At 46.4% G+C, this 22,139-nt stretch overlaps 1 protein-coding gene across 1 annotated transcript in view; it reads right to left on the bottom strand.

Annotated features, from left to right (window-relative positions):
• Positions 1 to 22,139, bottom strand: part of SIN3B (SIN3 transcription regulator family member B) — a 63,129-nt gene that overhangs the window by 10,710 nt on the left and 30,280 nt on the right. Inside the window, exons 13-17 of the mRNA XM_070748215.1 lie at positions 20,470 to 21,217; positions 7,044 to 7,213; positions 4,509 to 4,682; positions 1,950 to 2,042; positions 1,557 to 1,651 (exon numbers count right to left, since the gene is read on the bottom strand). Coding sequence (XP_070604316.1) covers positions 1,557 to 1,651; positions 1,950 to 2,042; positions 4,509 to 4,682; positions 7,044 to 7,213; positions 20,470 to 21,217 — 1,280 coding nt within the window. The remainder of the gene's footprint in view (positions 1 to 1,556; positions 1,652 to 1,949; positions 2,043 to 4,508; positions 4,683 to 7,043; positions 7,214 to 20,469; positions 21,218 to 22,139) is intronic.

Genomic DNA, 22,139 nt, shown 5'->3' on the forward strand with positions numbered 1-22,139 from the left:
GATCGTAATAATAATAATAATAATAATAATAATAATAATAATAATAATAATAATAATAATTTATTAGATTTGTATGCCGCCCCTCTCCGAAGACTCGGGGCGGCTCACAACAGTAATAAAAAGGCAATAGAACAATAGAACAAATCTAATAATAAAAAAGATATATAAAACCCCAACAATTAAAAAACCATACAGCACATACATACCAAACATAAAATATAAAAGCCTGGGGGAGATGTCGGAGTTCCCCCATGCCTGGCGATAAAGGTGAGTCTTGAGTAATTTGCAAAAGACAAGGAGGGTGGCGGCCATTCTAATCTCCGGGGGGAGTTGATTCCAGAGGGCCGGGGCCACCACAGAGAAGGCTCTTCCCCTGGGGCCCGCCAAGCGACATTGTTTGGTCGACGGGACCCGGAGAAAGCCAACTCTGTGGGACCTTATTGGTCGCTGGGATTCGTGTGGTAGAAGGTGGATCATGAGCCTTATGTAGCTAATGTCAGCTGATGCTGCAGAGAACATGTAGCCCAGTGATGGCAAACCTATGGCACGGGCGCCACAGGTGGCACGTGGCTCCATATCTGCTGGTACATGAGCCTTTGTCCTAGCTCGGTTCCAACATGCATGTGTGTGCCTGCCAGCTGATTTTTGGCTCACACAGAGGCTCTGGGAGGGCGTTTTTGGCTTCCGGAGAGTCTCCGGGGGGGACGGGGAGGACATTTTTATCTTCCCCTGGCTCTAGGGAAGCCTTTGGAGTTTGGGGAGGGTGAAACACGAGCCTATTGAAATCATGAAAAGTTGGGAAAGAGGTCGTTTCCTGCCTCCAGAGGGCCTCCAAGGAGTGGGGGAAACTGTTTTCGCCCTCCATAGGCACTGAATTATGGGTGTGGGCATTCGCACATACGCAATAACCCATGCGCACACAGTTTTAGTACCTGAAGAAAAAAAGGGTTCACCCTCACTGGTGTAGCCAATGCCTAGATGTGACAGGGAGCAGTAATGTCGGAGCAGATAAAACCCACCTCTGTCGTCAAGCGTGGGGGAACTGAGACATCTCCCCCTGCCTATGTAGTTTTTATGCATGATATGACTGTGTGTATGTTTTTTATATTGGGGTTCCTTGTTTTTAGATATTTAAATGTACAATTGTTATTTTAGATTCTAACTATTAGATTTGTCATTGTATATTGTTTTTATCACTGTTGTGAGCCGCCCCGAGTCTGCGGAGAGGGGCAGCATACAAATCTAATAAATAATAATAATAATAATTCAGAGCCCATGAAAGTCAGAAAACAGCAAAGAAAAATAAATACTCTGAAATAAATTCAGAGCCCATGAAAGTCAGAAAACAGCAAAGAAAAATAAGTACCGGTAAGTGAATGTCTTATTCTGCAAAATAGATGTCTTCTATTTAATGTTTAAAATATTGATTTTTGAAATTTGGAGAAGGAAGAGGGGAGGGCATCTTATACATGGGAGCATCTTATAGATGGAAAAATACGGTAACTAACAGCAGAAAGGGGGAGATGGAAAACAATGGATAGAAAGGAGCAACTCACCTCTGCAGAAAGACTGGCTTTAAGAGGAAGCCTTCGTTCTGACTGCTCGGGGTCCCTTCCACTCCCACATACTGCTCCACATAATTAGTCAAATGCTGGAGGAGACAGATAAGGCAGTAAGTCATTCTCTTCTCCGATACAGGAAGTCTGGTGCAAAACATCCCTTTCTGCCTTCCTGGAAATGTTTTATCCCATGCATTCTCTACGGCAGGGGTCTCCAATTTTGTCAACTTTTAAGACTTGTGGACTTCAACTCCCAGGCAGCTAAGCTGGCTGAGGAATTCTGGGAGTTGAAGTCCACAAGTCTTAAAATTGCCAAGGTTGAAGACCCTATTCTCTAAGGAACAGGAGGTCAAATTTGTCTTTGAGGGAGGGGAACGAGGTTAGAGTTACCTGGACTTCCATGGGGTCTTCCGTTTGAGTCTCCTCTGTGTCCAAAAGTTCAATGGTCATGATCACTTGGTCCTTCCTTTGAAGGAACATCACCTGTGAAAAAGAGGCAACATGCAGAACAGAGGCCCAAGAGAAGGCTGTCCATACCCGTAGGCACAAAGGTGAGACATCATCAAGTGCTAATTCCCGTACGGGTTTTTCTCATCTGCACTTCTATAAGTGTCTGGTTTGGTTCTGCAACCCAACAAGACCCACACAGACTTCAGAGGATAATCAGAACGGCAGAAAAAACCATTGCTGCCAACCTGCCTTCCCTTGAGGACCTGTGTACTGCACAAGTCAAAAAGAGGGCGGTGAAAATATTTACAGACCCCTCACATACGGGACATAAACTGTTTCAACTCCTACCCTCAATATGATACTAGAGAACACTGCACACCAAGACAACTAGACACAAGAACAATTTCCCCCCTGTTCTGCCGGGCTCTATGGTATGAGTCTCCCGAAAATTCAAGGGTACAAATTTTAGACACACTTGAAAGTTCAAAAACAATGTTCTTTATCACAAAAATTCAAAAGAAACAAAGCACACTTTTTGTATTGCAAAGAGCACTCGTCCCAAAACAACCTTGTACACTGTACAATCCCCTTAATCAGTCCTTAAGTACTTAGATAGCAGCTGTGAAGAAACATCACAGCCCTCCTTCTTCCACAAAGTGAGACACACACACTTTGCTCTGCTTTGGTTTCAAAGTCATGAAAAATCAACAAACAAAGTCTGGAAACAGCAAGGCACAATCCTGAAGAAACAATGATCAGATAATCTTCCACAATGGCCAAACCAGCACACTGCTATTTATATCAGCAGCTCTAATTACTGGAGCCCCGCCCAAACACAGGTGGCCTCTCTTATTTCCTGTAATATTTCCTCAATTGGTCTCTTCTATGCATAATTCTGCCCCTGCGTGGGTCTAACACTTCCTCATCCGAATCGACCAAAGATAATGGAGATTGGCTTCCTGGGCTGTGTGCCAAGCCCCCCTCTTCCAAGTCACCCCCACCTTCTTCTTCGTCCGAGGAAACTGCACTACCTGACTCTGTCGACAATAAAACAGGCCTATCACATGTTGATGTTTCCCCTGCATCCACCTCCACATTCCTTGGGGCAGGAGCTGGGCCAGAGCCAACCACAACACCCTCCTCACCCCTCACTCTGCTAAACAAATAATTCCCTCAACACTGTCAAACTATTCACTAAGGCTGCATTACTATTACTCTTCTCATCGTTTCTAGCACCCACTTCCTCCCACTGCAACTTGTTGCTTGTATCTTTACGATTTATATTGTTTCCAAGTAATGATCTAAGTGTTTATTTGTACCCTACGGCTATCATTAAGTGTTGTACCTCATGATTCTTGACGAATGTATCTTGTGTCAGCTCTGGCGTGTCATCTTGTCTTTTTATGTACACTGAGAGCATATGCACCAAAGACAAATTCCTTGTGTGTCTAATCACACTTGGCCAATAAAGAATTCTATTCTATTCTGTTCTATTCCTAACTCTAACTAGGATAGGATAGGATACAATATAATAGAACAGAAGTAGAATTAGAGTTAAACTCTACTTCTACTTCTACTTCTACTCTACTCTATTCTATTTGGTAGGTAATAGAATAAGCTACCTGCACACCAAGACAACTAGGCACAAGAACAGTTTTTTTCCGAACGCCATCACTCTACTAAACAAATAATTCCCTCAACACTGTCAGACTTTCTACTAAATCTGCACTTCTATTCTACTAGTTTTTCTCATCATTCCTTTCACCCATTTCCTCCCATGTTGACTGTATGACTGTAACTTGCTGCTTATATCCTAGGATTTTTATTAATATTGCTTCTTCATTGCTTATTTGACCCCTATGACAATCATTAAGTGTTGTACCACATGATTCTTGACAAATGTATCTTTTTCTTTTATGTACGCTGAGAGCATCTGCACCAAGACAAATTCCTTGTGTGTCCAATCACACTTGGCCAATAAAATTCTATTCTATTCTATTCTATTCTCTACTAAACAAATAATTCCCTCAACACTGTCAGACTTTCTACTAAGGCTGCATTACTATTACACTTCTCATCGTTTCTAGCACCCACTTCCTCCCACTGCAACTTGTTGCTTGTATCTTTACGATTTATATTGTTTCCTAGTAATTAATATTGCTTCTTCATTGCTTATTTGACCCCTATGACAATCATTAAGTGTTGTACCACATGATTCTTGACAAATGTATATTTTCTTTTATGTACGCTGAGAGCCTCTGCACCAAGACAAATTCCTTGTGTGTCCAATCACACTTGGCCAATAAAAAATTATATTCTATTCTATTGAAAGTTCAACAGAGGAGAGAAGATACTGCAAATCCTGGAATCAACACCAACATTAACACTAACTCTTCCCCAACTTGGTAACTTTCACATTTACCGGATTTCAGTTTTGATCCTATCACTCAGCAACTGAAGTGCAACATATCTACAGGTAAGGCGTGGAAGCTGTCGTACCTTGAAGCAGTTCTCATCGGCCATGCAACGCTCCGCCTTCCACTGGTAGCTGGTCTCCTTTGCGGCTCGTACACACTGCGAAGACAGGTTGCCACCAGCTGCCCCGTGCTTTTGTTCGCTCAGGTACAGCTCCACAACCTTCAGGCAGACATCATCGCTCACCAGGTGATGCAGCTGTGGACCCAAAACGGGCAGGTGGAGGAAAGAGAGAGAGAAGCAGAAAATACCGACATCAAGCAGGGCACAAATGTTCTTGCACCTGCAACCCTCAGGCAGGGCAGCTTGACCAGAAGCCCATTAAGCCCAACCTACTGCTCATCTCAGTCCAACATACGGGAAGACCTTGAGTTATAACCGTTTATTTAGTGACTGGAGATATGATGGCGCTGAGCAAAGGAACTTATGGCTGGTGTGTGGCAACGCCCCCATTGGCCAGGTCAACAAAATTTGGTTGCTCGGCCACCAGCTCACCATTATGACTGGTTGCAGCATCCTGTGATCACAGGATTACCATTTGCGACATTTCCTGTTGGCTTTCCCACAAGCAAAATCAATAGGTAAGATGGTAGGAAGGATGCAAGTCCACTCAGGTATATCTTCCCCGCTGTCCTTCGCTCACATGTACTGTGCCTTCCTCCCTCATCACATGCACTGCGTCGTTTTTTCCCTCTTTGCATTGAACGTAATGTCCAGTATTGGGTTCCTACGGGTACGGGCCACTCTATGGCTACGGTAGGGAAAATGGAACTGCGTGCGCAGCTTGAGCTGACCGGCGAGGGTGCACACTTGCATGAAATTTGGCTTCTGCACATGCGCAGGAAGCAAAATCTCGCACGAGGATGAGATTTCACCCATTTTCAGTGGGTTTTTTTGTTTCTGTGCATGCGTGGAAGCAAAGATATCGCTGAAAATTGCCGAAATCTCACGTGTACAAGCATCTTCCTGCGAGATTTCACTTCCTGCATATGCGCAGAAGCCAAATCTCACGTGTGCGCTGCTCACCCAGAGCTGCTGCGCACGCAACCGCACTGGTAACGGCAACGACAAGGAATCCTTGCCTGGTAACGTCCCCCCTTTGCTTGGCAACTTTAAGACTTCTGGACTTCAACTCCCAGAATTCTCCAGCCACCCAGTTGAAGTCCACAAGCCTTAAAGTTGCCAAGTGTAAAGACCTCTGCACTAGTGCCATCCTTCCCAGACCATTCCTGTGCTCACAAACACACCCTGCAGGGCCTTTTCCCCTGGCCTTCCTGCAGCCACACGCACCTCCCTTCCCCAATCTTCCTGAGCTCACGCCACTCATCCTGTAATCTTCCCCTGCTTGACCTTGAGCAAGGGTCTCCCCCCATAACCTGCCACTATCCCCCTCCTCTCCATTCCTGGGATTCTCTCTGTCACTTAACGACCCACAGATTTGGGGTTACAATGACAGCTAGGACTGCCATCACTAAGCAATGTGGCCATGTGACTTGCAGTTTTAACATTGCACTGGCTAATAGCGGCAATTCTGGTCCCAACTGCTGTCGTAACTTGAGAACTAATTAGTAAGGCCAAATGGAACTGAATTTCTGAACGGCCTCAACTGCACGTGGGTAGCACTTCTAGTTTTCCCCTCCTGGACGAAGTTCTGGAATTGTATCTTGAAATCCTGAATACATCAGAGCAGGCCCAGCCTTACAGGCTAGTAACAGAGCTCACCGCAAAACAAGGGGCTGCTTGGGATATTATTCCTGCCCAAGAGGCTCAGGGGGGTCTAAATTATAACAAGCTCAAAGCAGATACCAAAACAATCTCTTGTATAACGTACCTTTCAGAGTATAAGATGCATCTTTCCCCCTCTAAAAGAGGCTGAAAATGTGGGTGTGGTCTTATACTACGAATGTAACTTTTACAAAGCTTTTCCCGCAGCCCTAACAAGGTGCTAACGATCTTCCTGGCTCTTTCAGGCTTGTTTTCATTGCTACTCCCTCCAAAAATGTTTTTTTTCAGCCCTAACAAGGTGCTAACGATCTTTCTGGCTCTTCCAGGCTTGTTTTCATTGCTACTCCCTCCCAAAATGTTTTTTTCAGCCCTAACAAGGTGCTAACGATCTTTCTGGCTCTTCCAGGCTTGTTTTCATTGCTACTCCCTCCAAAAATGTTTTTTTTTCAGCCCTAACAAGGTGCTAACGATCTTTCTGGCTCTTCCAGGCTTGTTTTCATTGCTACTCCCTCCAAAAATGTTTTTTTCAGCCCTAACAAGGTGCTAAATTTTTCATTGCTACTCCCTCCAAAGTTTTTTTTCCAGCCCTAAGTCTTTGCAGGCTTGTTTTCCTTGCTACACCCTCCAAAGAAAGTTTTCCCCCCAGCCCTAATCGGGAGATAAAATAATGTGTTAAAGCTGACCAGACTAAGGACACTAGCCAGATGAATACCTGGTAGGTAGATTTTTCAACCCCATTTTCCTCCCACAAAATTAAAGTGCGTCTTATACTCCAGTGTGTCTTATACTCCGAAAAATATATGTTCCCCACGGCCTGGACAAGGATGCAGTTACCTGTCGGACAATGTTTTGTACAAGCTTGTCCATGGTAAAACCGATGTAGGCATGAATGGTGAACATCTCTCTCAAGGTGTCCTCATATTGAGTGGGGTCAATGTTGCCATCCAGCAAATTCCTCACCAAGTCTAGGAAGGCTGGGTAGTACTCCTCCAGCTCCACTTCACCTGGGGGGGGGGGAGAGAAGAGGAATCAGACACTTCGTGGAGAAAGAGAACTGCAGGAAAGTGTGGGAGACTCAGGTAGACGCCTGTGGTTTGAGTGACTTTAGTTGGGGGAAAGATCAAAAGCAACACGAGAAAATATTATTTCACTGAAAGAGTAGTAGATCCTTGGAACAAACTTCCAGCAGACATGGTTGGTAAATCCACAGTAACTGAATTTAAACATGCCTGGGATAAACATATAGCCATTGTAAGATAAAATACAGGAAATAGTATAAGGGCAGACTAGATGGACCATGAGGTCTTTTTCTGCCGTCAGTCTTCTATGTTTCTATGACTTAATCTATATAAGCGACACTGTGTTTAAATAAAGGTAAGCTTTATTATCCCTTTTTTTCTGTGAACACACTGGCACACATTAAAAAATGAAGTTCTGATGCTCACTCTCAAATATATATCCATCTCCCTGCACATACATGCACATACGCATATTTATTTATTTTACCATATTACATTTATAGTAATATGGTAAATGATTTAGCTTTACTAGATAAATGGTCAAAGCAATGGAAACTGCAGTTTAATGTTTCCAAATGTAAAATAATGCACTTGGGGAAAAGGAATCCTCACTCTGAATATTGTATTGGCAGTTCTGTGTTAGCAAAAACTTCAGAAGAGAAGGATTTAGGGGTAGTGATATCTGATAGTCTCAAAATTGGTGAACAGTGTGGTTGGGCGGTAGGAAAAGCAAGTAGGATGCTTGGCTGCATAGCTAGAGGTATGACAAGCAGGAAGGGGGAGATTGTGATCCTGCTATATAGAGCGCTGGTGAGACCACATTTGGAATACAGTGATCCCCCGTTTATTGCGTCCCCAACCATTGCGAACAGGGTACTTCGCTATTTTTCAACCCGGAAGTCAAAAATACCATCTACGCATGCGTGCCCTGCACGCATGCGTAGATGGCAGCGGCTTCCCTGGGTCTTCCCCCTCTTGCTGGCGTCAGCGAGGAGTTTCCCCACCGCCCACGCAAACTCCTCGCTGCCGCTCGCCCGCCCTTCGCCTGCCCACGCCGTTCGCTCCCCCCCTCTTGCTGTCGGGAGGGCGAGAAGCCCTCCCCAGCACCCGCTCGCCCGCCCTTCGCCCTGGCGGAGAAATTCCAGCCCCCACCTGGTCCCGCCCGATCCTCCTCCCTGAGGCAGCTCGCCCTCCCATGGCCGCTTCCTCCACCCTCTATTGCAAGCCCTCGCCACCGCAGCCAACGCGCGCTGCGATCTTCAAGCCCGGCTCCTTTCGGCCCAGCATCCCGGGCCAAGCAGCTGCCTTCCGTGACTGAGCCTGGCTGGCCCGGAAGATCGTAGCGCGCGTTGGCTGCACCGGCGGCGACATTGCTGCCGGCTTGGCTTCGCTCGCCGCTGCAGCCAACGCGCGCTACGATCTTCCGGGCCAGCCAGGCTCAGTCACGGAAGGCAGCTTGAAGATCGCAGCGCGCGTTGGCTGCGGTGGCGAGGACTTGCAATAGAGGGTGGAGGAAGCGGCCATGGGAGGGCGAGCTGCCTCAGGGAGGAGGATCGGGCGGGACCAGATCGTAGCGCGCCGGACGGGGGTCTCCCGGGCTGCCCGATGCGACGGCCGCCCAGAGCGCTTGGCCAAGGGGGCTCCACTTCAGGTGCCGGCGGAAAAGCCCGGCAGCCAAGCCGGCGTCTTGCGATCGCCGCCTGCCCGCTTCGCCCGGCTCCTGCGGGTCACTTCGGGGGCTCTTCCTCCCTCGGGGCGCAAATAAAAAACCCCCAGCCCTGGAAGTTCGCCGCGTCTGTCAACGCTTCTCTTCCCCTTCCAAGCGCCCGATCGCAGCCTGGCAAAGCCGGTGCAGACGGGGATAAAAAACACCCCCCCTAAAAAAGCCCGGGGCGCCACGCGCAACCACCTGCCTGCGTTCGCGGGGGGAAGATCCCCGCTCGCCGCCAAGGATGCCGAGGCCGCCCGGGAGAGGTCAAAGCAAGCCGGGCCCGGCGGGCGCCCTGGAGCCGCCGGCAAACAAAGGAATAAAAAAGGAGGAAGCCGAGCGCGGGGAAGAAGCGAAAGCGCCAATTTGCACAACTCGCAAAAGCGCGTGGAAAGATCACAAACACACACACACAAAAGCCGCGCGGGATCTGCACGCGGGGCTGAGAGGGAAAAAAGCGCCTCTTTGCAAAGCAGCAGCCGCCCGATCCGGGGCGCGGGACCCCAGGCTCAGTGACGGAAGGCAGCCGCTTGGGCCGAGAGGAGCCGGCCTTGATCCGCCAACGCGCGCTACGATCTTCCGGGCCAGCCAGGCTCAGCGGATCAAGGCCGGCTCCCCTCGGCCCAAGCGGCTGCCTTGATCCGCTGAGCCTGGCTCGCCCGGAAAATCGTAGCGCGCGTTGGAGACAGGCTTTGAGTTTTGGCTGCGGGGCGAGGGAGTTAGGAAAGTCCTACTTCTCCCCCCGCAGCCAAAACTCAAAGCCTGTCTCCTGCTGCCCGGTTTAGCCAGGACACGAGCGGCGAAATGACTTGGAGGAATGTGAAGCTGAAACCGGCCGGTTTCATCTTCACATTCCTCCAAGTCATTTCGCCGCTCGTGTCCTGGCTAAACCGGGCAGCAGGAGACAGGCGGTGGGCTGGGAGCCGCAGGCGAAAGGAGCTCGGGCATTGTTCTCCGGACCCCGCCCGCAGCCTGGAGAGGGAAAGGGCCGCCGCGGGGCTGAGCGGGCGGGGTCTGGAGAACAATGCCTGGCGCCGCGCTCCGATGCCCGAGCTCCTTTCGCCTGCGGCTCCCAGCAGCACTTTGAATCCAGCAGCTTCTGCTGGATACGGGCGGTGGGTGGGACGAGCAACGCGGAAGCCAGGGGCTGTGGCAGCTCGCCCCCCCATCGCCCGTATCCAGCAGAAGCGGCGGGATTCAAAGGGATTCAAGGCTAACTTCTGCGCTTGGCTTGAGGACTCAGCTCGGAAGCTGCACGGGTGTTTTAAAAGGTCTCCGCCGGCATGGGGGGCTTCCTACCACCTCCCGAACCCCCAACTCGGGTTTGGGGGGGGTGCTAAGAAGCCCCCCATGCCGGCGGAGACCTTTTAAAACACCCGTGCAGCTTCCGAGCTGAGTCCTCAATCTTCGGCTCCTCGCTAGCGCTGTGGGAGTAAAAACACCGTCTGCACATGCGCAGACGGTGTTTTTACTTCCGCATCGCTACTTCGCGAAAACCCGCTCGTTGCGGGGGCTCCTGGAACGGAACCCTCGCAACGAGCGGGGGATCACTGTACTGTGTTCAGTTCTGGAGACCTCACCTACAAAATGATATTGACAAAATTGAACGGGTCCAAAGACAGGCTACAAGAATGGTGGAAGGTCTTAAGCATAAAACATATCAGGAAAGACTTAATGAACTCAATCTGGAGGACAGAAGGAAAAGGGGGGACATGATCGAAACATTTAAATATGTTAAAGGGTTAAATAAGGTTCAGGAGGGAAGTGTTTTTAATAGGAAAGTGAACACAAGAACAAGGGGACACAATCTGAAGTTAGTTGGGTAAAGATCAAAAGCAACACGAGAAAATATTATTTTACTGAAAGAGTAGTAGATTCTTGGAACAAACTTCCAGCGGACGTGGTTGGTAAATCCACAATAACTGAATTTAAACATGCCTGGGATAAACATAGATCCATCCTAAGATAAAATACAAAAAATAGTATAAGGGCAGACTAGATGGACCATGAGGTCTTTTTCTGCCATCAGTCTTCTATGTTTCTATTCAATTAGATTTCTATGCCGCCCTTCTCAACTGACTCAGGGCGGCTCACGACAGAATAAATACATGTACAAAACGTGGTGAGAAATCTAATATTAAAAAAAGTTCTAAAAATTCTAAAACACCATTTTTCTTAAAAACCTCCCCAATCACCCACATTCAACCAACTGGATTAGCCATTCATGACATCGGCCGGAGTTAGTTCTTAACACTCATGGGCCTCATGCCTGCCAACAAAGGGCCTTATGACAGGCCAAGAGGGTAGGGGCGGTACGAATCTCCGGGAGGAGTTGATTCCAAAGAGCTGGAGCCATCACAGAGAAGGCTCTGCCCCTAGGGACCGCCAGGCGACATTGCCTGGCTGACGGGACCTGGAGAAGGCCAACTCTGTGGGACCTGACCGATCGCTGGGATACATCAGGCAGATACATGTATAGCATATGCTATACATACATACATACACATACATATATGTATCTACATGTGTATATATACTGCTCAAAAAATAAAGGGAACACTCAAAGAACACAACCTAGATCTGAATGAATGAAGTATTCTCATGGAATACTTTGTTCTGTACAAAGTTGAATGTGCAGAACTGCAGATGAAATTGATTGTCAATCAATTCAATTCAATTCAATTTATTAGATTTGTCTGCTGCCCTTCTCCGAAAACTTGTTGCTTCCTAAGTGGACAGTTTGATTTCACAGAACTTTAATTTACTTGGAGTTATATCGTGTTGTTTAAGTGTCCCCTTTATTTTTTTTGAGCAGTGTACATATATCACAGCTCCTTATTTGCCTCTCGGCCCACACACACACATACATACATACATCATACATACACACCAGAGGTTGATTTGGAACAGTTTGCCTGAACCGGTAGCAACCCACTGGTGATGACACAATGATGTCACAGAACCAGTTCTGTCAGTGCTGGTCCATGGACGCCACCATCTTAAAAAAAAAAATCCATTTTTTTTCCTTCTGCGCATAAGCAAAGCCAAATCTCAGCACTGTGCATGCGTTACCATCTTGTTTTTGGCTCTATTTTTGGAATGTTTTTGGCATTGCACATGTGTGCGTTCCCACAAGACGCGGCCATACGGCATAGGAGGAAATGAACCAGCAGCTAGGTTAGAAACCACCCCCACCACCCACGATATACACAAACATAAATGTATGTACATATGAGCCATGGTGGCACTAGTTAAGAGTGTAGTACTGCAGGTTGCTTCTGCCTGCTGGCTGCCTGCAATTTAGCAGATCGAATCTCACCAAGCTCAAAGTTGAGTCAGCTTTGCGTCCTTCTGAGATGGATAAAAAAATGAGGACCCAGATTGTTGGGGGAAATATGCTGACTCTGTAAAATGGCTTAAAGACGGCTGTAAAAGCATTGTGAAGCAGTATATAACTCTAAATGCTATTGCTATACACAAACACACACTCACCACTGATAGGACTAGGTCTACAGCTCATCCCAAGTTGCTCTCCTCTTTGATTAGAGAACCGTTCAAACTTAATATTAACCGCTCCAAACTTGACAGCAAAAAGTACGACTTTAGTAATCGAGTTGTTGAAGCATGGAATTCTTTACCAGACTCTGTAGTGTAATTTTCTAACCCCCAAAATTTTACCCCTAGACTATCCACAGTTGACCTCTCCAGATTCCTGAGAGGTCAGTAAAGGTCGTGCATAAGTGCACCAGTGCGCCTTCCATCCCCTGTCCTAATGTTTCTTTTATATTTCTACTAGCTCCATGTATATGAACTCTATTATTCCCAATGGTTATTTCTTCTATATTATTCCTAATGTCTTGCCTTCTATTCTTCCATTGATGTATTTTACCACGATAATATCCTCTGAAACCTACTTTATGGACAGTGGTACCTCGTGATACGAACCCCTCGTGATACGAACCTGGGGTTTGGAAATTTTTTGCCTCTTCTTACGAACTTTTTTCGGCTTACGAACCCACCGCAGATCGCAAAATGGCGCTCCGTTGGGCACCGCCACCCAGCTGTCACCTTCTGAAACAGCCGGGGGGCTTATCGGCGTTCTCCCGTCCCACCCGGTCTTTGTGACGTCAAAGCTCCGCCCATGGAATTCCCTATTGGGATTCCCCACCTCTTTTCCAGCCTCCAGATCGGCCAAAAATGCTGCTGCCGATCGCAAAAACGGCACTCTGCCGAGCGGCGCCACCCAGCTGTAACCTTCTGAAACAGCCGGGCGCTTCTCGGCGGCCTCCGGAACCCGAATCTGAACCTCCGATTTCGGTGTTCAGGAGAACGCCGAGAAGCCCCCCGGCTGTTTTGAAAGGTGACAGCCAGGCAGCGGCGCCCAGCGAAGCACCATTTTGCGATCTGCGGTGGGTTCGTAAGCTGAAAAAAGATCGTAAGAAGAGGCAAAAAATTTCCGAACCCCGGGTTCATATCACGAGGTACCACTGGACATAATGTAGGTTTCAGAGGATATTATCATGGTAAAATCCTTTTTTTTCTTTTTGCACGCATTAATCGCTTTTACATTGTTTCCTATGGGAAACAATGTTTCGTCTTACTAACTTTTCGCCTTACGAACCTACTTCCGGAACCAATTAAGTTCGTAAGATGAGGTATTACTGTATTAGACAAAATAAATAAAATAAAATAGTGACCTCTACTGGGCAAAAGATGTATTAGAGGCATATTGAAGAACTGCAGGGATACCTGGAGGAGGAATGGACACTCTGGTGCTTTCTAGATATTGTGGAATGCAGTACAACTACAATATTCTATGTCAGTGCCGATATCCAGCACATTGGACGGCCCCAGGTTGCCCTACTCCTATCTAACAAAAAAAATTTCTTCCATTCCAACGATGTCGCAGCTTCTTACTCTTTCCCTCTGCTTTCGAAAAACATGAGAAGCATTTTTCTCCAACAGAGAAAGATCACAAAATGTATTTATGCCATTTATTTATTTATAAATAAATTTATAAATAAGTGTTTAGAAATGTGTACAGGTAGCATAAAATATAGCGAAAGCCCAATTTAAATCAGAAAGGATGTCTATTTTTTTTAATGTCTATTCAACCACCAAATACGCGAATGACATAGACCAGTGATAGCGAACCTATGTCACGGGTGCCACAGGCGGCATTTGGAGTCATATCTGTTGGCATCCAAGCTGTTGCCCTAGCTCAGCTCCAATGTGCTTGCTGGCCAACTGATTTTCAGTTCACAGAGGCTCTGAGAAGGCATTTTTGGCTTCCAGAAAGCCTTCAGGGGGATGGGGAAGAGCATTGGACCAGAGTACCTCCGGAACCGCCTGCTACTGCACGAATCCCAGCGACCGATAAGGTCCCACAGAGTTGGCCTTCTCTGGGTCCCGTTGACTAAGCAATGTCGTTTGGCGGGCCCCAGGGGAAGAGCCTTCTCCGTGGCGGCCCCGGCCCTCTGGAATCAATTCCCCCTGGAGATTAAAACTGCCCCCACCCTCCCTGTCTTTCGTAAACTACTCAAGACTCACTTATACCGCCAGGCATGGGGGAGTTGAGACACCTTTCCCCCAGGCTCTTTTATATTTTGTTTTATGTTTGGTATGAATGTGTTGTTTGGTTTTTTAAAATATTATATGTTTTTTAATATTAGATTTGTTCTACTATAATATTGTTTGCATTATTGTTGTGAGCCACCCCGAGTCTTCGGAGAGGGGCGGCATACAAATCTAATAAATTATTATTAACTATTATTATTATTTTTACCCTCCGCCACCTCCAGGGAAGTTTTTGGAGCCTGGGGAGAGAAACACTAGCCTACTGGGCCCACCAAGAAGTTGGGAAACAGGCCATTTCTGGACTCCAAAGGGCCTCCAGAGAGCCTCCAGGGGGCGGGGAAAGCTGTTTTTGCCTTCCCCAGGCATTGCATTATGGGTGTGGGCACTCGCGCATGCGCGATAGCGCTTGCCTGCACTCTTTCGGCACCCGAGGAAAAAAAGGGTTCATCATCACTGACATAGAACGTTGTGAACGAAGTTTATTGAAAATTCTTTAAAATCTTTCTTAAATGCCGGACTACTTTGGAAGATGACAGCAATCCTAAAACGGTGACTATCCATATGGTTGACTCAGCCTTCCATCCTTCCGAGGTGGGTAAAATGAGGACCCGGATTGTGGGGGCAATATGCCGGCTCTGTTAAAAAGTGCTATTGCTAACATGTTGTAAGCTGCCCTGAGTCTAAGGAGAAGGGCGGCATAAAAATCAAATAAATAATAATAAACAAACAAACAAATAAATAAATAATGGTAATTTTGCCCACTGTATCTGAAAAACGCTAAACAAAGGTATGAAAAATAAAAATGTCTCTATAATAATACAATATAGACCAGGGGTCTCAAACCTTGGCAACTTTAAGACCCGTGGACTTCAACTCCCAGAATTCCTTAGCCAGCAAAGCTGGTATAGACAACCAATCCATCAAAATTATTAAAGCAAAACCAGATATAACACAAGCAAGTTCAGATCAGGTGAAATAGGAAAATTCCCAGGGAAAGGAATGCCACAATCTAGCTTCTGTTGCTGAAAAGGCTACCTATCATTTTTTTAATCTGACCCTGAGGCATACAAAGAACTAAATTTCAATTTATCAATAAAGTCTAGTTTCTATTTATTGTTTTATAAAGGATTCAAAAAGCTGCAATTTGGAATTAAGTTGCTGTGTGTAAATCAGGGAAAGAAGAGGTCAGAATAGTTGCTGCCTTTAGGCCTCAAAAGATTTCAAATCTGGAAATGCCTGGAAAATGCCGGAAGGTTTCTCAGATGCACCCTAATAAGAAGGCAGAAAGAATTACAGTAGTCCCTCACCTATCGCTGGTGTTACGTTCCAGACCTGGCCGCGATAGGTGAAATCCGCGATGGGGAATTTATCGACTGATAGTACTTATTTAAGTATTTATATTGTAATTGTTTGGTAAGTTTTCATTGTTTTAAGTGTTTATAAACCCTTCCCACACAGTATTTATTTTAGATACAGTATTTAAATACAGTACTGTATTTACAATTTTAGATATATATTTTTTTTTTTAAAAAAACCTGCCGATTGAGTTCGGCGGGCTGTTTAAATCTGCCGATCGGCTTCCTCAGAAACCCGCGATGAAGTGAAGCCGCAGTAGGTGAAGCGCGGTATAGCGAGGGACTACTGTATCTGCAATTCAACCCCCAACAATTCACTAACTGAACCAGGAGAACGGAGTAGACGTTCTGAAGAAATAATTTGCAGGAGAGCTAAACTTTCAGAGGAATCTTTGCTCATTGGAGAGGATCAGTGGAGTCCAGGCAGGTGGGGGTTGCCGCTCCCATTGCTCCCGTTGCGTTGCGAGCACAGCTCTGTTATTTCCGGTGTGTGCGCATGTGCATCTGAGCAAGATTTTACTTCTGTGCATGCGCAGGAAGCAAAATCTTGCAAGGGGATGTGCGTGCACACGAAATTTGGGCAATTTCCAGCAATCTCGCGCATGTGTGGTTTTCGGCAATCTGCGCACATGTCCAAAAGCAAAAAAATCACCAAAATCTTACACAAACGTGTGTCACCTCATGAGATTTTGCTTACGGCACATGCGCAGAAGTAAAATCTTGCTCGGATGCGCATGCATGCCTGTTGTGGTTAGCTCTGGCCCAGCTCCTGCCCCAAGAAATGTGCAGGTGGATGTGGGAGAAACATCCACATGCCGCAGGCCTGTTTTGCTCCCGATGGAATCTGCCGACGAAGCCTCCTCTGACCCTGTGAGTGACAGGGAAGAGGGGAGTTTGGCAGACAGCCCAGGAGGATATCAATCATCTGTATCATCCCAGGATTCTGAACAAGAATTAATGACACATCCACACATGCGTAGAGTGATGCACAGGAGACAACAACTGAAGGATTATTACAAGAGAAAATGAGGCCACCTGTGGTTGGGTGGTGCTGCTGTAATTAGTGCTACAGATAAAAGTGCAGCCTGGTGTTTTAGCCTCATGGCAGTTTATCTGATTCATTGTTTCTTCAAGATCGTGTGTGGACTCTCTGGACTTTAGAATTGGACTCAATTTCCCAGTTATTGGGTGAGCAATTGGACTGCATTTAACCTGTGCCTTGTGTGTAGCAGAAAATCCCTTTGAAATTTAAAAAGGGAGCCGTTTCTGTTTTTCTGTTTATAAAAACCTTTGGGTTTTCCTTTTATCGTGTGGTATGTGTCTTCCTGGACTAATTACCCTGTAATTACGGGCAGTTGAAACACGCTGGCAGGACACATGCCAGAAAAACAGAGCTCAATTTTCGCTGCCAGTGCGATGGCATCAGTCGTACTGGTAGGAATCCGCTACTTAGTCCAGTGATGGTGATCCCATGGCACATTTGTCAAAGGTGGAAGGCCACAATTTATTTATTTTATTTATTTATTTAATTGGATTTGTAAGCTGCCCCTCTCTGAGGACTCGTGGAGGCTCACAACACATATAAAGAGTCAATAATGAAATCAATCCAATTAATACATAAAAACAATCCATGAAAATCTACTTTAAAAACTTCCATTACCATTCATTCAACAATCGTACTAAAAGCATTCGTTGGTCAGGGGGAAGATCTAGTAACCCCAGGCCTGGTGACACAGATGAGTTTTTAGGCTCTTTCGGTAGGCAAGGAGGGTGGGGGCAGTGCGAATCTCCAGGGGGAGCTGATACCAGAGGGCCAGGGCTCCCACAAAGAAGGCTGTTCCCCTAGGTCCCACCAGCTGACATTGTTTGGTTGAAGGGACCCTGAGGAGAACCACTATGTGGGACCTCACTGGTCGCTGGGATTCGTGCAATGTTTTGGGTGATCCGCTAGCCTTCATCAACACCCAATAATTATTCTCAAAAGCATGCTCCATTATTTGCATGATTTTCTGAGGCTGTGGCGGCCATGCAAGAATGGGGTGTGTTCTTGAGAAAGCCTCCAGATTGTCTGGAAGCTGCCCGAGATGGGTCGTGAGGGTCTTTGGCGCCTCAGAAAACCTCATAAAAATGGAGCCCGCTTTCACACAGTGCCTGAAGCCATGGAAGACCATCTCTGAAGCTGCTCCAAGGACAAAGGCCCCATGTGATCCAGAACAGCCCCGGTAGGCCGCAGGGGCCTTTCAAGAGAAAGAAAAATACCACACCACACAATCTGTGGTGATCCCAAGGAATGCTGGGCCACAGAGGCAATTGTCTGAGGAGTAGCAGAGGTGCTATGGCTGAAGATTCTTCTATACATGAGTCTGAAACACCAGGGGGGGTTAACTTCGGCGTTTTTTGAATTTGGGACACGTTGAGCTCAAAATGTTTGCCATCACTGGCTTAATGTCCATAGAAAAGAACCCAGGGGAAGAGCCTTCTCTGTGGTGGCCCTGGCCCTCTGGAACCAACTCCCCCCAGAGATTAGAATTGCCCCCACCCTCCTTGCCTTTTGTAAGCTACTTAAAACCTACCTCTGCCGCCAGGCATGGGGGAATTGAGATTCCATTTCTCCCTAGGCCTTTACAATTTTATGCATGGTATGTCTGTATGTCTGTTTGTTTTTTTATATTAATGGATTTTTAATCGTTTTTAGTATTGGATTATTATTGTATGCTGTTTTATGATTGCTGTTAGCCGCCCTGAGTCTTCGGAGAGGGGCGGCATATAAATCCAATAAATAAATAAATAAATAAATAAATAAAATAAATCTGTAGCTCAGGATTGTAGTGTGGAGCCCCTGGTGCTCTCTGAGCTTGGTTATATTCTTGCAGGCGTTTCACTACCCAAGCTAGGTAACATTTTCAGTTTTTAGTTTAACCTGTTTTGTATGAAATTGTTTATGCAGCAAACCCATGTAGGATGTGCTCCTCTACTGATGATGATGATGATGATGATGATGATGATAACAATAATAATAATAATTTATTAGATTTGTATGCCGCCCCTCTCCAAAGACTATATAAAAATTATAAAAAATATAATTTCCCCTAGTAAAGTATGAAGAGATACTTTACTAGAAGAGCCCTCCACTCCTCCACTCGTAACAGGATACCCTACGCTACTAGACTTACAATCCTAGGTTTAGAAAGCTTAGAACTACGTCGTCTTAAACACGACTTAAGCATAGCCCATAAAATCATCTGCTACAACGTTCCTCCTGTCAACGGCTACTTCAGCTTCAACCACAACAACACGCGAGCACACAACAGATACAAACTTAAAGTATTATATTAGAATTTTTAGGCTTTTTAGTTATATTAATTGGATTCAAGTTGTATTGTTATGTTTCCTGATATGTTGTGTGCCGCCCCATGTCCTCGGAGAGGGGTGGCATACAAATCAAATCAATCGATCAATCATAAACTCAACTGCTGGAAATAGGACTTTAGTAACCGAGTAGTTGATGCATGGATCTCACCCAATCCCCAAAACTTTACCCTTAGACTATCCACTGTTGACTTCTCCTGATTCCTAAGAGGTCAGTAAGGGGCGTGCATAAGTGCACCAGAGTGCCTTCCGTCCCCTGCCCTAATGTTTCTCTTTTACTAGTATCATGTATATATATAGTTCTGGTCACCACACTTCAAAAAAGACATTGAAACTCTGGAGAAGGTGCAGAAAAGAGCAACCAAAATGATTAGGCGACTAGAAACCAAGACTTACGAAGAGAGACTGCGGGAACTGGGCATGGATAGCCTAGAGAAAAGGAGGGCCAGAGCGGACATGATAGCAGTCTACAGGTATACGAGGGGTTGCCACAGAGAGGAGGGGATCACTTTATTCTCCAGGGCCCTGGAGGGCCGGACGAGGAACAATGGCTGGAAGCTGACCAAGGAGAGATTCAACCTGGAAATAAGGAAGAACTTCCTGACGGTCAGAATGATCAACCAGTGAAACAACCTACCAGTGGACGTTGTGAACTCCAATACTCTGGACATTTTTAAGAGGAAATTGGACTGCCATTTGGCTAGGATGCTATAGGGTTCCTGCTTAAGCAGGGGGTTGGACTTGATGACCCGCATGGTCCCTTCCAACTCTAACAATCAATCAATCAATCAATCAATCAATCAACCAACCAACCAACCAATAAATAAATAAATATTATATCTTTGTGTACCACCAATACCTACATGACAAAACAAACAAACACACAAAGTGAAGAAACAGTTAAGTTTCTTCAAAGGGTTCTGAGAAAATTATCAGCCTTGCAACCCCTCATCATTCTATTTAAAAAAACAAACAACCACACGTCTAATTCACACGTATAACCTTTGGCAATTTGTGTAACTGTTGAGAAACTGCCAGCTAGGCTGGAAAGAGGGATCAAGTGAGCACCTAGCTTAGAGATTTTTGTAACTAAGCTAGAAAATAATGAAGCTGCTTCTGTTATCTATATGAGAGTGACTCCAGTTGTTTGCGCCTGACAGCAACCAACGCACACAGTTCTCCCATCCTCCCTCCACCCAAATGCTTTCGAGATGCCATCCAAGGCAACTTACTCGGTTGCTTCAGCCTCAACTCCATGGCGGGATCGTTGGTCCTCTCCTTCCGGCCTTCGCACAGGAGCTTCTCTCTCTCTTTTTCTGTGCGGTATTCCAGCAGCTGTTTCTGTGCCTGGCGGTAAATCTTGAGTAGCCGCGAGCAAAGAGTCTGATGAAGGCGAAGGAAGAAGTACCAGTTGTTATTGGCAAAGAAGAGAGTATAGACATTGTCCAGGGTACGGTGGGAGCGGGCGGAAGGCACGATGCTTTCCAGGCTCTCTTTGTCCTTTGCAGGGCTGGCCGGAGGGACGGGAGGGTTTCTTTTGCGCAGTTCATGGCCCTCCAAGACAGATGGCTTCTCCTCCATAGGGCTCGCCGGTGGGCCCGGAGGATTCCTCTTTCTCAGCTCATGGGCTTCCACCAGGGTTGACCCCTTATCCTCCACAGGGGTCACCTGTAAGCCAGGTGGATGCCTTTTCCGCAGATCCCGTGTCTCCACCGGGTGAGCCTTGGGGCTCCCTTTCTCCTCGCTGGGTAGCTCTTCAGGAACTGGGTGCTCGGGCATCTGGGAGAAAAACAGGTCCGGGATGAAGTGCTGGACAATCTGTCGAATAGTAGCCTGGTCCTCCTTTTGGATAGTGGGTTGCCGTTTCACGTAGTAGCTGATTAAGGCAGCTGCATCATCCAGGATCTGCTTGTCTTCGTAGATGAAGATGAGATGCGGCTCGTTAGTAGCTCCCCTTCCCTCGGAGTGTTGCTCCTGGTGCTGGAAAGACACAGAGTAGAGATTGGTGAGAGGGCCAAAGCTCCCTATGTCTTTCTTTCTTTTTTTCTATCTTTCTTTCTTTCTTTCCTTCCTACCTTCATTCATTTATTTATTTATTTATTTATTTATTTATTTATTAGATTTGTATGCCGCCCCTCTCCGAAGACTTGGAGCGGCTCACAACAGGAATACAAAATACAAATCCAATGATTAAAAAAGCAAAACAGTTATAAACCCTTGATTAAAAGCACTCATACAACCCAAACAAACCATACATAAAACGGAGCAGCCGAGGGGAATCAATTTCCCCATGCCTGGCGAAGGAAGAAGTACCAGTTGTTATTGGCAAAGAAGAGAGTATAGACATTGTCCAGGGTACGGTGGGAGCGGGCGGAAGGCACAATGCTTTCCAGGCTCTCTTTGTCCTTTGCAGGGCTGGCCGGAGGGACGGGAGGGTTTCTTTTGCACAGTTCATGGCCCTCCAAGACAGATGGCTTCTCCTCCATAGGGCTCGCCGGTGGGCCCGGAGGATTCCTTCCTTCCTTCCTACCTTCATTCATTCATTTATTTATTTATTAGATTTGTATGCCGCCCCTCTCCGAAGACTTGGAGCGGCTCACAACAGGAATACAAAATACAAATCCAATGATTAAAAAAGCAAAACAGTTATAAACCCTTGATTAAAAGCACTCATACAACCCAAACAAACCATACATAAAACGGAGCAGCCGAAAGGAATCAATTTCCCCATGCCTGGTGACAAAGGTGAGGTTTTAGGAGTTTGCGAAAGGCAAGGAGGGTGGGGGCAGTCCTAATCTCCGGGGGAGTTGATTCCAGAGGGTTGGGGCTGTCACAGAGAAGGCTCTTCCCCAGGCTCCTGCCAGATGGCATTGTTTTGTCGATGGGACCCAGAGAAGGCCAA

Source organism: Erythrolamprus reginae, chromosome 1 (assembly GCF_031021105.1).
Source record: "Erythrolamprus reginae isolate rEryReg1 chromosome 1, rEryReg1.hap1, whole genome shotgun sequence".
In the NCBI taxonomy this organism is placed as follows: domain Eukaryota; kingdom Metazoa; phylum Chordata; class Lepidosauria; order Squamata; family Dipsadidae; genus Erythrolamprus; species Erythrolamprus reginae.